General features: G+C 40.6%; 1 protein-coding gene across 1 annotated transcript; it reads right to left on the bottom strand. All coding sequences in view use genetic code 11, as the record gives it.

Moving 5' to 3' along the window:
* Positions 1-4,007: 4,007 nt before the first annotated feature.
* EGR_00812 (Cytoplasmic polyadenylation element-binding protein) lies at positions 4,008-8,258 on the bottom strand (the record flags this gene model as incomplete). The annotated part of the gene is made up of 5 exons (XM_024490061.1): positions 4,008-4,294; positions 5,142-5,337; positions 6,129-6,517; positions 6,595-7,287; positions 8,018-8,258. The coding sequence occupies 5 exons, from the start codon at positions 8,256-8,258 to the stop codon at positions 4,008-4,010; spliced, it is 1,806 nt and encodes a 601-aa protein (XP_024355464.1).
* Positions 8,259-16,008: the final 7,750 nt, after the last annotated feature.

Here is a 16,008-nt window from a genome sequence, read left to right as displayed (position 1 = left end):
CTCATCCGTAGCATATGTACTTCTTCTGCTCTACTAAGGCTTATCACGCAGAAGTGGAAAATCAGGATACATGTCTTTCAAGATCGGGTTCGCTTTCCGCTGCCACCAATGCAGCGTCCTGAGACTCCCTGAAGACGAAAGAAGACACAATACTCGGGCAGAACATATATTCAACGCAGAGAAGGTGTCTGGGCTATTGGCACGGCCCAAAAGGCCAGCCCACCCAGCGAGGTACAAGGGGGCTAATTCGAAGTACAAAAGTGGCGCCTCACCAGAACCGAGGGATAAACCACTATCGTATTACACCTGATCCTAGAAAAATTTGCCTGTGCCGCGACTCTAAAGCTAACTGTTGCTGACTTAATGTCCCGTTGCAGTGAAATCTTAGTCCAAGTCTGTGACCTAGAACCCCTCCACTGTGTATTTTGTGTACATGATCCGAAACTGTTTCTGGTTTTACTTGCATTTCGTTCTTTACTAATCAGAAATAAAGCATTGTTTTAGCAATTGTACTAATCAGCCACCATCTTTTCGGGTTGAAACGAAGGCTCGAATGAAAGAATTCCTTGAATCGGATCAGTAAAGCATTTCAACAGTGCATTTCATAATTTTAAATACAACATATTTGCAGTTTAGTATCATCATACATCCCCCTATTAAAAGTTTAGTCTCAGGGATAGTGTTTTGCTGGCATTTGGATCTTGAGCTTAATACGTTTCTCGTAACGAACATTCGAATAACGTATGTTTGCATGTTTATTGCAATTTCCTAAAGTGTACCCAAAATATTGCAAATACTGTGTAGTATTTACTTAAACACAAATTAATTTGGACTTGATAGGGCTATTTCGGTCGTGATTTCCAAGACATTCACAGTGCGCAAAGGTGTTTGTCGGACCTCAGGATGGCAGTTGGTACTCTCGTTATGGAAATACAGTGTTGCCTGAACAGGTACTTGATGCAGGCTTTGATGCCCAATGCATCGGCGGTGATGCTTTGTCATTTAAAATACCAGCTTGGAATGTATTCGTTCAATCTGAGGCATAATAATACATCGCTATGAAATGCACTTTTATTATTTGGTTTTTGTAATTGGATCAAATCCAGAAAATTTACCTGTTTGCATAAAAGGGTCTATGCCTTTCACAGACCATAGTAAAATGCGATCTCAATTTGATTCTTCAGTTTTCTAAAAGTCAAATACGAAGACGCATTGCGAAAGAATTACAAAATGCTAGCGGAATACGTATTCTTTTAAATCACCTATGGTGTGATTACGACTGTGACAAATAAGTTGGGAAGCCATTGCTGTCGGATATATTAGTGTAGGTCTTACTCTATGTTGCTCGAATAGCAGTTAATGAAATGGGGTGAGCATAGTATCAACAGCAGATCCGATGTAGCAAGGGTGGTGATGGGACAGCACTTGGTTGCCAAAATCCGGTCATTTGGCGCGTCCTTGCGCGTGCGTGTGATAGTGCGGGCGTGGTCCACGCACACTAGTCGCTGGGGTGGCACTAACCATCAGCTAATTCGACTCGTCTGCGAATTTGAGGTCACATCGGAAATTGCTTGATCATTTAAAGTGTATGCTAGTAAACAACTGTAACGCTTTGAGCCTGAAGCTTGCCCCCCGACAGAATAAAATGTATGATTACTAAAGTGCGTCCTCCGTCTTCATTTAGGCAACTGTACTACAACATTCGATACCACACGAGCGGCTGCGAAGTTGCCTATCTATTATTAGATGCTCTTCACATCTGAAGTGGCAACTATCAGATCTATCGGAAACGAATTGAATAAAATATTGTAATACTTTATCCAGAGCATTGGGATTAGCATCAACGGCTTCAACTTCTTCAACTGTGAGGCCTGTCAATTAGTTATATTTCTCGTTTGGATCGCAAACTTTCTACAGTTGAAACAAGCTGACTCATTTTGCTTTGCCACTTTTATTGGTACGGCGTGAAAGGTTCGCTTTCATTGACTATTCATATAAATAAATTTGAGTTCCAACTCCTCACCCACAGTAGTATAACTAACAAGACTATTTGAGTCATATATTAGCCAATTACGTAGTAATCAGAAAAAAGTGGCATGAAAAACGTTTTGAGTTTCCTCAGACTTAGTTTGCCCAGTAACGACACAATACACCTCATGGCTAGTGAGGTGATTGAGAGACAATGAAGACCATTTTCATATAATCACGCCTGCTTATGATGCGCCAAAATCCGTAATTTACCTGTAATTTAGCTGTCTTCTTTCGGAATAAGATCATCTGAGCCTAGCGAAGGTTAAGGCACCATGTTAGGCTGCGATTTTGGCTCGCTATTTTAGTCAGCTGTGGAAGTACTGACTTCGCAAGACATCTTGCCTCACTCGTCAGCATCACGAATCCGACCACTCACTGAATTCAACGCGTTGGTGTTAACCACCTCCCTCTTTATTGTAATACTTTATGGTACCAGATAGAAATAGCTCGCATTCGCGTATTTATCTGGTTGGAAAGTGCATTCCTCCAAGAAGGATGAGGTGAGTAAAGGCACGCAATCGGGTTGCTTGCCTTCTCGAGAACGATGGATCTGCCTAGCTGGAATACAGTTTAAACCATTGGATAGTATTCGCCGTAGTGCAGAATAGTGATATTCCGGTGCTGTTATTACAGGTAATTAGAGGTTGGAATTTCTCAAAAAATAGTCCAACATCAAAAAATACTTATGTGTATCAGTAGGGGCCTACTGTAATGCATGAAGATCTTTACAATTTACCTAAAATCCTTTGCACAATATCCCCTCTTGAGAGGTTAGGCACCGCTACTACTTTCACAACACCTAATTGCTAAGTTAGGTGTCTAAAAATAGGAGTACTTTACTGAAAGACCATAATCGCCAAAACTAAGATTATTCCGTGCGAACACGTGACTTGGGGTGAAAAAACTTATTCTCCTAATACAAGCTTTCGGACTTACCCACACTTTATTCTTAAAAGCGGGAAGTGATGAACCGAGGAATATTAAAAGCCATTTTTATTACTTAATCAGTCAAGCATCTTGAAAATGACGACACAGACCCTAATGCAGTTCAGCCATTTGATGCGATCACAAGTCCTTCTCAGTTGGTGCCCTCCAGCACAGCGCTCCCCCACCGTTGAGTTTGGCTTCCTGTTGAACGAATTGGAATCTACGAGCCAAATTCCTTAGCTAAATACTTGAGCGTCGAAAGTTCATGCGAAAATAAATTCGTGTGCGCCGCAGTTTACGGCTAGGGTTAATGCAAGATCTAATTTGACAAAAGGTAGTCATTTTTGAATAAAAACTTCATGGTAGTGTAATTTTAGAGCGTTTTCGAGCAGATTTAATTAAACAAAATACCACAGCATAGCTCAATATCACAACATCTTCTGTGATGAAGCATTTCGGTCTGTTGTAAAATGTTTGCAGTTTCAACAAAGAGCACGCAGATTCAGCGATACACAATCCGAAGCTTTCGGTTCTTAAAACTTCATTGAAATAGCCATATCACAGAAACACATGTGATTTTGTTTTAGTAAGATAAAGTGGTAGATAGATAAGTGGGACCGTTTATAAAAAGGGTTGACAACAAGATCCGTTGAATAAGCGGGAATGTTTGTGTTCCAATCGTAAAACGGGAGTGCAGGAAGAATGAATAGGGAAGAGAGTTGGTGGAGGATGGGAGGATAAGTAATCAAAACAAATACAGATACGTCACATATTGGAGACCTTTTTTTGACGAATTGTCAAGCCAGTAAAAGTATTTCGTTGGTAAAACAAAGTAGGAAAATATTTGGTCTTTGCTGTCCTTTATCGAGTAGCCCTCCATGTGTCGAATAACATTTCACAAGCGGAATGAAAGTGGTTGACAAAAATGAAGCAAAAATTTACACACAAAAGAATGTGCAAAAGTGGTAACACATATCCAGTAAAATCAAAATGAGGTCAGACAACAGAAGTGAAAAACAAATTTATGTCGGTAGCTGTGACAGCACTGGCTAAGCACGTTCCGTGATGAGCTTGAGACTTCGACGGAGCGGTTTGTGATTTGTTTGGTTCGCACTGTGCCATTTCTGCCAGCAGGTGGGACAAAAGTATTGGAAGCAATCCAGTGAGCGACAGAAATAAACACCAGGTAAAAGGTGGCAGGTGTCACAAAGTGAGTCCTCCAAAAAGGGATCGATTTGAATGGTCTTCGTGAATTTCGGTGTGCGAACCTCCACGAAATTCGCTGTCACAGCACGCATATAACTGGCATGATTACGAAAGACGACACGGCCAGAACCTTGAGTGTAAAAACAATCGTAGTAACCAAGTTGTTGAGGCGGACTAATGCTTGATACATGTGGCCGACCAATACTTGATCATTGACCATTACGTAGGCTCTTACCGATCTAATGCTCAATTTAGTAAAAACAGTGCTTATTACCTAGGTCTTCTAATTTATCTATAGTTTCAGACAGCTTTAGCGCTATGAGCTGTAAAACCCAAATTTAATTATGAATATTTAATTTGATATTGCATATTTTCCTTGTTGTTCACTCTAATTCAAATCCATGAGAATTCATGCTGGATTTAAAATCAGACCGGCGCAAAAGTGGAAGGTCCGTAAACGCATAAAATAATAATCTGTCAAATTGATTTACACACACTCCCATTAGCGAATGTCATGCATTTTCAGCCATTCAAATGGACGAAAGTTAGACTATAAACTGTAAGGCACAAAATATTTCAGTTGGGTATAATATAAGGCACTCTATTTTGAAAAAAAGGTAGTTTTTAAATACCTAGCATTTAAAGGGCTGAGTTAAAATGGACTCATTCTTGCTGTCGAAGTCCTATTTGTCTTTCAGTATTAATTTCCCATTGATTTGAATTAAAATTACTACGGTGATACAATAAATAAATAGGTGATTTCTACGTTAGGAACGCCAATTGACATTTAACTTGTTTGGACTATGGCGGTCTAATTTATGTAAACATATTTTGTTTTATTGACTTAATCGGCTGCCCCATGTTGCCAAACCAGTCTAGGGGGCGCAAAATCACAAGACCGTTGAGAAAGTGCAGCATCAAACAATTCTACACTCGAATTTGAATACATTAGTTAATAGCAAGGAAATTGGACTCACCTATGGGATACTTGTGTTTGTCAGTATCTAACGCAGCAAAAGTAACATTTCCAAATAATTCATTCATGATGGAAGCGAGCGCTTCAGCGGTGATCATTCCGTGAAGGGCACCAACAAATACGGTGTAACTGATTTGCAAACTGGACTGACCGCCCCCACAGCTGAATTGGCTGTCGCTTATCACCCAAGGGATGACCTTTAGTCATAATAAAATAAGATTTTGCAACAGACAAGGCTGGTGAGTAAGAGGGAGCAGATAGGTCTTAATGGAGAAAAAAGGGTCATAACTAGTGCCCATACCTTGCAATGAATACCACTCCTAAGTTTTCATTAAACCTGGCCACTACTTAAAGTTGTGACAATACAATTGCCAGTGAACGCAACTGGAACAATGTAATAAGAGTTTCTAAGAGTATTACGCAATCACCAAAACCCATATTCTACACATATGTTACTTATAAACAAACAAACAATTGAGATAATTAGTCCGTATTGTTCCATAACCTGTTAGGAAATCTATTGAGTCGTCTGAATTATACAGGATTCCGCCTCCTCTTTAGCGCATTCTTGTGCCATGTCACTATTTCACACCTAGCCAGTATTCCCGCATGTCGTAGTAGGTGCTGGTCACAAAACCTGCAGGCTACCACACTCAGACAAGCTCAAGGTGAGTCACTTGCTAGTCAGTAGAGAAAATGTCACTCAGTCTGAGGTGAACAGTTACACAGCATGAGCATTGAGCAAATATCTAAGCAGCCGACCATAAGTCTTAAATGGTTTAAACAATTTTAGCTGTAGAATGTGTCGGACAACTAACACACAGCCTCAGTGAGTATAGTCCTGGTCTTGAAGCTGTTTTAGAAAGTGCATAATTTGACAGTCTGTTGACTCTCACTTAGGGGTTCCTTTGATCTTGTGTTAACGTGTTTGAAACCCTGAGACTATGGTAAAAATGTAGATCATTCAAGCAAGTCCATTTTGACTCACCTGGACACTCTTGGATTTGAACTTGGGAGATGAAAGTTTAAAGTATTCGCCACCATTCGATGCATCCCGCGTGCACTTTGCCAAAAGTTCGGCAACACAGGATTCATGCTCAAACAGTAGGTAGCAGTATCCCTTTGGCGCAACGGACATGGACCGGTCAATTGCCACGTCATTATTATGATGGTGAGAGATGTAGCCGCCATCTTTCTGTGGCCAGAGGACTGACACATTCCCAAATTGGGAGAAAGTGTTGATGAGATCATCACTCGTACTATCCCACGGTACCCCGCCTAGAAAAACCTTCCTGGAGAAGCACATGGAGTTGTAATTTCTCATCGGTAACTTTCCGCTCCAGCGATGAATTGTCTCCAACTTTTGGGAAGCATTATCTGGGACACATAAGTAATCATAGTGATTACAGAAACGGCCAACATGCAGGTTTTTTAATGGTAGCTAATATACTTACTAGCTGAATTTCTGTAAATTGTTGCAGCTCGGTCAATGTCTCCTTCAAGTGTCCCTTGACGATTGCAACATTGTCCGACAGAAAGTGCACCGTCATTCATGTGCATTCGGTAATAGAGAGAAGAAAATGGCGGTTCATTGCCAAAATTCGGGGACTGGCGAATATGGTGCCTGTTGTGTGCCATCGGTGGGTAATGGTACCCATTCGACTGCAAGGCTTTTCCGCTATCAAACCTGGCCGCATATGCTGTAAGCTGAGAGGTCAATATGTCCATTAATTCGCTGTTATTCCTCACAGCCTCTGTTGAGAGCAAGCTCCCAATGGATGATAGGAGGCTAAGGTTGCTAAGTCCATTATTAGGCATATTTAGCTTAGTGGTCAACAATTTGACCAGAATCTGTTGCGCATCGATCTGCCCATTTTCGACACATGTAAGAAGAGCACTTAGAAGAGCTGGATTAATTTTGCCGAGACTGATGAGCAAACTGAACAGTTGATTGGATAAAATGTCATTCGCTGACGTTACTGATGGACCTTGACAAGCTCGTGGATTGGAGCTAAAAGAACCCCAGTCATTTATTGATTGTGGAATTTCGTTGGGTGTTGAAATTTGTCGAGTTGAAGAGCTTGCATTTGTTGAGTTGCTCGCCATCAGATTAAGTATTATATTAATGAGCTGACTTGAGTTCAGATCTGATGAAAAAGGAAGAGAAACTTCGTAGCAATTTCAATTCCAATAAAAAAAGTGAATGATTAAGATTGGATAAAAGTATTCCTAATGGTCAGAAAAACTTATCCACTTATTGTAACAATGCATTTAAAACGTGACGAAATCAGTTATTAGGTCAAAGACTATCCGGCGATCATTCTTCTCCTATTATCAGTGTCTTTAGTCTAACTAGAACCTACGAAATGGAATCAAAAGCCTTTTGAAAGTGCTACTTTCAGGAATTGAATGTCGACCCAGCGGTGAAATATTCCCTTTCAAAATCTAGACACTATGATCCGTTGGCCTCACTGCCCTTAAATAGAATGCAAAACGTGATAGATTAACAGCTTAACTAAAGAGCAAGTGCAATACGATTCATCGCAAAATACAACAAAAATTACAGAACCAATAATATAAAGTGAATTAGACTAATTGATACAAAAACATGTCGGTAGTCAGGTTAAATCAAACGAACTAATGCAAACTGAATATTTACAAATGTATGAAGTAAATGGGGAAGTACAGAAAAAACGATACAATGAAAACTAAAACGCTTAGGCCACTTGGGTACCGCAACTCAAAAATACAGTCCTTATGCCCATTTCGGGCATTTGTAAGCTCATTTGCCGCATCAAATGCTAGGTGTATGCAAATCCTCATTATAAATGCTTGTTTATATTCAACATTAAGATGGAAATTGTACCCGATACTTACCATTGCGCCCTGAGTAGTTTAAAGCAAGCTGGCTGAGTTGTGCCGCCAAGGAAATATCGTCTAGGACCGCTGAGCCAACCGATTGAGGGGGTTCCGGTCCATTAAAGGGCAGCTGTTCTGGCCGTGAGTCTTCGCTAATTTGCTGAGTCGAATTGGATCCCACAGCTGCCCGTTGGGTTGGGTTTCCATCCGTCAAATTATCAATGGTACCTGCTGCTGAGGAAGTTGTAACTGTTGGCATCCCTGTGCCGTTACCCGAAATTTCTAACACACCCGTTTTGGCCTTCTCAATTTCATTAAAATGGGTATAGTTAGCTCCAACACCGCTGCTGTTACTAGCTTCTGGCACTCGGGAGCTACTGGATGCTCGACTAGTGGGTCTACTACTTCCATCCGTCAGTTCATACACGTATTTAGCTGCTGAGACTAAGTTTTGATCCAATACTTGGTCTTGGCCTGTCCTTGAGGAAGTAGTAGGCGCTGGTGGATAAGACACGAAATCGTTTGCAGTTGTACTTGGCTGACCAGTTGCCAAGTTCAGGAAGTTTTGCGAATTTGTGCACGGTGTATTTGAGATAATGCTGAGGGGGTTGGCACAACCAGGGTATGGATCCTCAATTGGTGAATTTTCCCCATTCGAGTCGCCTCGAAAAACTCCTTTCGGTTCCTGAAACTCGGAACTTTGGTGCCCATCGGTATCTATGATGACGGTATGGCCATACTTTTGCAAGAACCGCTCATATGTATTCCGATTGCTATTTCGTAGATGATTTTGTTGCTGACGTCCTTCGAATGGACTGATGGGTAATCGTGGGTTGGACGGAGATCCATCTGTTCCGAAGCTGTTGGATCCAGTGGATGATTCAGAATGGAAAGGGGTTCCCGATGTGTAGAATCCATTGTCTATGGTTAGTGCGTCGGATCCGCAAGACGAAGACAAGTAGTCAAATCGAGACGGTCTTCGAACCAAATGCTGCATCGTGTGATTGCCAGCAAGGCACGCTCCTGTAGGCGTTTCTATGTTGCGTGTAGTTATTGATCCCCGATTGTCAGGTTGATTGCCAGTCTCTGGTAGCCTTGGATTGATATTAACGTCGGAATCGTTCTCCTTTACTAGTAAGTTTTGTGCACCAGTGATGTTAGTGTTGGCAGCGTTGGTTTCAACTAAAGTAAAGGTATGCGCTGTGGTTACGTTTTAATTGCGCGCGCTTTCCGATGTATTAAGCCGCTGATTGGGTAATTTTGATCGGTGCGTATGTGCGCTTATGCGCACGGAGCGCACCCACGAGCGCGTGCAAGTCTCAACCAGCCCATGCTGGCGCTCGTGCACAACGCACAGCGGTGCCAGAGTTGGCTGTGTGGCACCCGCGTATGATTCACTACCTCGATGATGTATATTTAAAGTGCAGACAGCAGAAAGACTGATTCTATTTAGTGGAATTTGCGGTTTCATGATAACTTTACGAGTTCGATTTAAGACCTCACTAAAACTTTGAACAAGCATTATAATATCAGGAAATAGATGTGGACAAAAATCCGGTAGCTGAATGGTCAAATATGTGAGCCACGCTACTGTTCCGCCTGAGCTTTATTTCGGTCGCGGAAGCCGTCACATTGCCACTTTCACACATCCAGGAATGGACTGAATGGGGCACGGCGAAACCACTCACTTGGTAGAGGCGCAAATGACCTATACACGAAAGCAGGAGAGCCACCTGCCGCGAATGACAAATCACGCACTCCAAATAGCTTGCCATATGGAGTTTCAGGGGTTTGCACTTTAGCAAAATGTTAATGTGGAAATTTTCCTAGGCAAATGTAAGGGCTTTATGAAGAGAAAAAAGTCCAAGAACGATAATTATGCACAAACACATACAAGGGCATTGATAGCACTTAAAGTACCTCTTTACAAAGTTATCCTAATGGGAGGATAGCGAAAATGAAATAAGAGACTCACCACAAATTCTAAACGAAATGTTCCCATCAGGAGAAATAGCAGGGTCTTCTAACAGAAATTTCGGAACATCTTCACTCATTAACCACGTATTATTTGAAATCATTTTAAAACTCAACGGCCCAAATTTGATGTGCCGAGCCTGCGAACCAACTGCTACCCTAATTAACGTATAAATGACTACCATGCGAACAATGTTTCGCAGTACAGCAATTTGAACTCTAATCGGTGGTTTAAAAGGCACGAGGCGCGAGCACACATTCGATCGAAAAAATCGATGACCCCCGATTAGAGTTCATGATGAATGCGCGCCTCGGATTGGACGCTATCAGGGGTGTCGTTTATTGGACGAATAGAAAGTCAATACGTCAGTCAACTGCACCCAAGTGCGCGCATAAACGTTGACTCGAATTGCAAAGCTAAAGTTATTTAGGGGGCTGTATGCCGAAAACTAATTTTCTTAATTTATACCTAATTGTGGAAAGTATACATTGAAATGGTTGCCTTTGTAATTTAAAAATTAGACCTTGTGAGTTGAAGCCACGGCTTTGTTCCTTCTTTTTTCAATAGAAAGATTGCTTTTGAGATTCTGAGCCAGGTATTTGATAAATAGTTTTCAAGATAATCGCAGCTGATGGAGAAAGGAGGGAATTTAGATTTTCTGGAACACTTGTTAGGTTACAAAATCATATTCTCGTAATAGTTTGGGTATTTGTGTAAAAAACAGTAATAAAGATTAGTTGTACTAGTCACAAAAATCCCCATCGGCTTGACTTAAACTAAGGAGTATGGATATATCCGGAATTTGAAAGGTCGGAAGCGTTACACCTGAACACCCACAGCGCATGTGCCGCACGTGTCGGTACGATGTGGTTCTAATTTGCCGTATATCATTTCTCCTATACGCATTTTTAGCCCGTTTTTTAGGTCGAGTCATATAGAAAAACGACGACAAAGAAAATTTGTGGTGGGTTTAAGTGGAGATGAAAATGTTAACCTTATAGTAACGTATGAGATCGTTCTCACATACGTGGTCTTGATCAATCAAACTATGAGGTTAATCTTGACAAAAAAAATACAATCGCTCACCTGTACATGTGTGAAACGGAATGATGGGGTAAAAGAACCGCTGCAGTGATGATCGGAAGTATCAGAAAACGGTAGCCTAAAAATACTTCTCATTTATTTCTCTTGCCAACGATAATTCATATTGCTTCATTAATTTCGGTATCCAATGGCAACACATTTAAGTAAACAATAAGTGTGCTGCAATCGAAGTCGACGATGGCAGCTAAATTGCAGTGGTCCTTATCGCGACAACTCCACATCATACAGGTTGGACTTTTGACCGTCTCATCACCTATTTAAACAATCCATGAGTGTCAGGCTAAAAGCAGTTTGGTACTACACTGCACTAACAATTCCCAACCCTATATATCAAACATGAGCCCAAGCAGGTCAGGGGAGTAGATAATAGCTTTAAAACTTTTAAATTATGCCACAATCTCAAGATATAACTAGTGCTGCATTCTGTCGTCTTCTTTATGAATCAAGACCATAGCACGAGGGTACAAAAGCAAAGGCCGAGATCGATTTAATCTTTCTAGACATTTGGTGGTGAAGATAAATTATCTGCCATCTACCTTACCAGGATTTGACGGACTTCGTGAAGCGAATTTCAAGCCAACGAATGCCCCGACTGGAACGTGTGACATCGGTCGTTAACGGCTGACATACTATTTAACTAACATTGACAACATCAAATAAACTTGGCACTACCATGACTCAACGTAAACGATGACCTTCGAATTTAACGCAGACCAGTTTTTTACCATCGCTTATGGTGTTTTAACAAAACCAGTTTCAGTGATAATTCCAAAGGAGCAGTACCAAACAACAACAAAATGTTAATTGAAATTGCATTATTACAATCAGAAAATCAGTGAAACAGAAAATTGGAACACCGAACCACCGACCGGCCCATAACACTCTTAATCGCTATAAAAACTGGCAAATTCTTTGTAGACTTCAGGCTTTTCCTTTTTTGAATTTTTGCGTTAAATTGCACTAAACGTTTGTTCAAAGTGATCGTTGTAACTATGGCATATTTCAAACAATATACAAGAATGACATTGAAATGTATTCTAAATTTTTACTGAAAATTACCAAAATCGAGGAATAAGACCAGTTACTCTCATGCTGGAATGCTTTTGGAGACAAAGAGGTTTACTATGGAGGTTTACCTGGGAACGAAGAGGCTATATTAGCGGTAAGAAGTCCTACAAAATAGGACCTGAGATCAGGACAGTTGAGAATGAGAAGGTGGTGAGTTTCAAGTGATGTTCTTTTTAACCTGTTGGAGTAAAGCAAGCATATACCATTCACTACAATTTGATGTTTATATAATGGCGTTTGCCTGGTGTAACCATCAAGCATCATGAGATATGAATCTGTGGTCTGCGCTTCCAACTAGATCGTGAACTCTGCGATTCATCAGTTGTTTATTGTGAACGCCGCACAAGAAAAATTCTAGATCTTAGAAGAATTTTTAAAATGGAAGTGGGTGTTATCCCACATATAAAAAACAGCAGCATACGGTTCCAAAGGGTTTTGAAACACCAGGAGAAAGCAAAATTTTAGCATTCTATCGAGTACTTTTTCGTCCTTCATAAGGTATATGTTGTGATTAAACTATCGTAAGGGATTAAGATCTGTTTCAATTTCTCCCGATTTTAACGACTTCACGTGGAAGTGGCACAGCATCAGTCTCTTGAATTTTCACGCCTCCCATGATCACTTGTGGCATTTATGAAGAACCTGTCTTAAGGATCTGCCAATGCAGTTCGATCTACTTACCACTCCCTTTACGCGCCGAGATGCAATAGTTGCATGTCTACCTTTACTGAACGTTGCGTAGCAAATTCAAACTGCTGTCTGTTTAATAAAAACGCAAAAGTAATTGATAGTCAAATTATAGAGGTTTACTTAAACCGCTTTATTAGAAGTTTGAAAAATAGGTGATTTCTTACTTTAGCACATCGCAAACTTTGTCACTACTTTTAAATCTGATTGGGCCTATCGTAATTTTTTCCATCGGTTTATATTATTTTGTTGAACTTCTTTTGGCATTAACACCTTTTCGATATTATTTTTAATGAAGTTTATGGAAGTATATCTCTGCCTTCCCGGCGCCTTTCCTCTTTTGTGAAAGGCCGTGACCAAAGTTGATATTATTAGTTGGCTCGGAGCACTACGACACAGTAAAAGGCCTACCCGTGTCGTCGATTAGCCACTCCCACTAGTTGGGCAGATGAGCGGCCCTTCTCTCATGACTTGGGGAGGTGTAGTGAGATTTATGAACCAAGAGGGTTCTCTTTTCATAGTCACCGCCATCAGGATGTGCGCAACAATCACCATTGGGAAGGCTGATTGTAGCCTTCGGAGGCGACATATTAGTATAAAGTGTTAATGAGAATCAATTACCCTAAGGGTAAGAAAAAAAAATAACCAGCTTTTCTCACAACGTTGATTTGAAATGGCATTAAAATTATAAATAGGTATGAATGTGCTTAAGATAGTTTTAACTTGCAAGAAAATACATTTGGCAGAAGCTTTCGCATAATTATGCTTGAGGTGTATCATTATCTACTACGAAAGCTACTTCTAACAACATTGATATAATTTTTAATGGAAAAAATTAAAAGTTCCAGGTGCACCCATTCTTGCTAATTATTCTACAATCATTCAAAGGAATATATAAGAAAATCGCATCACAATAGCCCACAAGGCTGGGCTACTTCTAAAAATGTTGGCATTTATTTGGCCTTGGCTTACTTTTAAAGTGCAGACATTAAATTTGTAGCAGTTGTTGTTTGCAAGGGTGTAAAAGTGCCATTACATATGTATACATTCATGTGTATATTTGCACCTTTAGTTACTAATGCCTCTCAGTGTGCACTATTTCAGTTACACCACTAATCGGAGCTGAATATGCGATACCTCATGGATGTTGAAACGAACTTACTCAAGAGTGCCATCATTAAGGCCAGAATTGTTAGTCTCAGTGGGATGCGTCAGATAGAATAGTTTTATTCAAAAGTTTCAAAATCAAAGTGCGTTAGAACACTACGGTACAACACAGTAGCAGTAGTAGAGGAAGCATGACGAATGCGCAATGGCCCATGGTTATGTGTATAAAGCGACAAATTTGCGAATGTTTTATGAAAATCTTGAGCACTATAGAGACTTTGCCTGATGCTAATTTCATAGACTTAAGTGCGTTTAATTAAAAAGTTAGGGCAGCCTCGTGATTATCCTAGCGTCAATACGCGCAGTGAACGGAATTCTGCTGAAACGAACTTTAATCAAAAGTACATCCGACGGAATGTCTTGACTAAAGATTAAGTCGAATTTAATCTGAGTCCTTTTGAGGAGGCAGAAAACAAGTGTCCAGCAAATGGTTGGAGTTGAAAACCAGAAATCAACGTTACCTAAAGCCGAGCTCTGAGTAAGCCTGATGATCGAGCATCTTCTCACCCGACGCGATAATATGCTCTTTTTAAATTACTCGAACTCAGGGTAGAAAAAATTGGGGACCATTTGATTTCAAATTAAATCATTCGTAACAACAGCTATCCACTTTTCAATTTTGTCAGAGGAAATTCACCATGGGTCTTTTAGCAGAGTGTTTGGAATTTTCCTTTGCTGCCAATCATTGAACTGATTTTATGGTAGTGAAGGTTTGCCTACCATTTCCTCCAGACCACTTCGATTGTCATGGTACTTTGCTGATACCATTAATTTCGGCTTACTAAATCGCCAGACATTCACGGCTTCTCACATCTTGACCTGTAGCCAAAGGCTTCAGCGGTGATAAACTGCTCAGAGTTGCATAGGCTTGGGTGGAAAATGAGAGTAACCTCAAAGTCGCTGCTTGTTTCCGTGCTTGTGGGGGCTGCAGAATCGGCATAAGCTGGTGACTTGTCAAATTCCATGCACCAGGCAAATCGATAACACCAACGCCACCCGTCAGCGCTGGTGGCCTCGTTCAAGGACAAGGAGCGGTGCCTTTACAGCGGCTTGAGGGTTTGTGAATGCCCAAAGAATTACTTGACACATCGAGTTATAGTGATGTGGATTCCGATTAACTCCTTTTTCACACATATCCACCAATTTTTGCACATTAAAACAGTAATTTTAGTGGTTCAAGACTAGAATTTTTATCCAAACATCGCCTATTTTTTCTGTACTTTTAAATAGATTTCAAGTGAAGGACTAAAACTAAACAGACTGGTTTTTTCACCAGAGTGCGCAATCATGGTAAAATAGCAAAGATACTCCCAATGACTTCAATTTACCACCTTCGGCTTCCAAACCAATTCTTCTTAAAAGCACAAAGCCACAGATTCACTTAAAAATGCGAATTTTTTGCAGCTTCACCTATTAAATGTGCATTGGTCTTTTAAAACTGCCCCTGAAGCCGCTCCTGTCATATTGCACTTACGCAGGTATTGCATTTCGAAAATGCAAATTGGAGTACTTTGTCCTCACCCGCTTGGTGTTTTTAACTAGACAATAGCCAGCAATCCGCAAGCACGAAGTTGGTAATATCCTACTGTGAAAAACAGGCTTGCCATTTAGTATCCGATGGGGATCTTCAGAGTGTTCAGCATGGTACACCTGACATTTCTTGCATTACAAATAGCAAAGTAATTAATAAATATGCACTTTCTCTTGAAAATCTGAAAAGCTCAATAATGAGCGTTGCCTGTCATAAGAGCACCATAAATTCTCACCGGAGCACCTCAAATAAGTGCGACTAAGGCTTGCAACGTATGATGCCGGCTCCGCGATTTTAAAAGAGAGCTATTCTGAATTGGTCTAACCGCAAGGTAAATATTTTTGTGTTCTAGCCGGCACGTGTACGCTTCGGAAGCACTACTAATTGTCGTGTAGTTTTTTGATATGTGCGGTAAAAATTGGCTTTGTCTTGATTACTGTTAAATTTACCTGCGTCAAATGTTTAGCTTGCGTAAAA

Source organism: Echinococcus granulosus, assembly GCF_000524195.1.
Source record: "Echinococcus granulosus chromosome Unknown EG_S00003, whole genome shotgun sequence".
Taxonomy (NCBI): domain Eukaryota; kingdom Metazoa; phylum Platyhelminthes; class Cestoda; order Cyclophyllidea; family Taeniidae; genus Echinococcus; species Echinococcus granulosus.
Note: the sequence above shows the minus strand (reverse complement) of the source record. Positions and strands in the feature narration are given on the sequence as shown.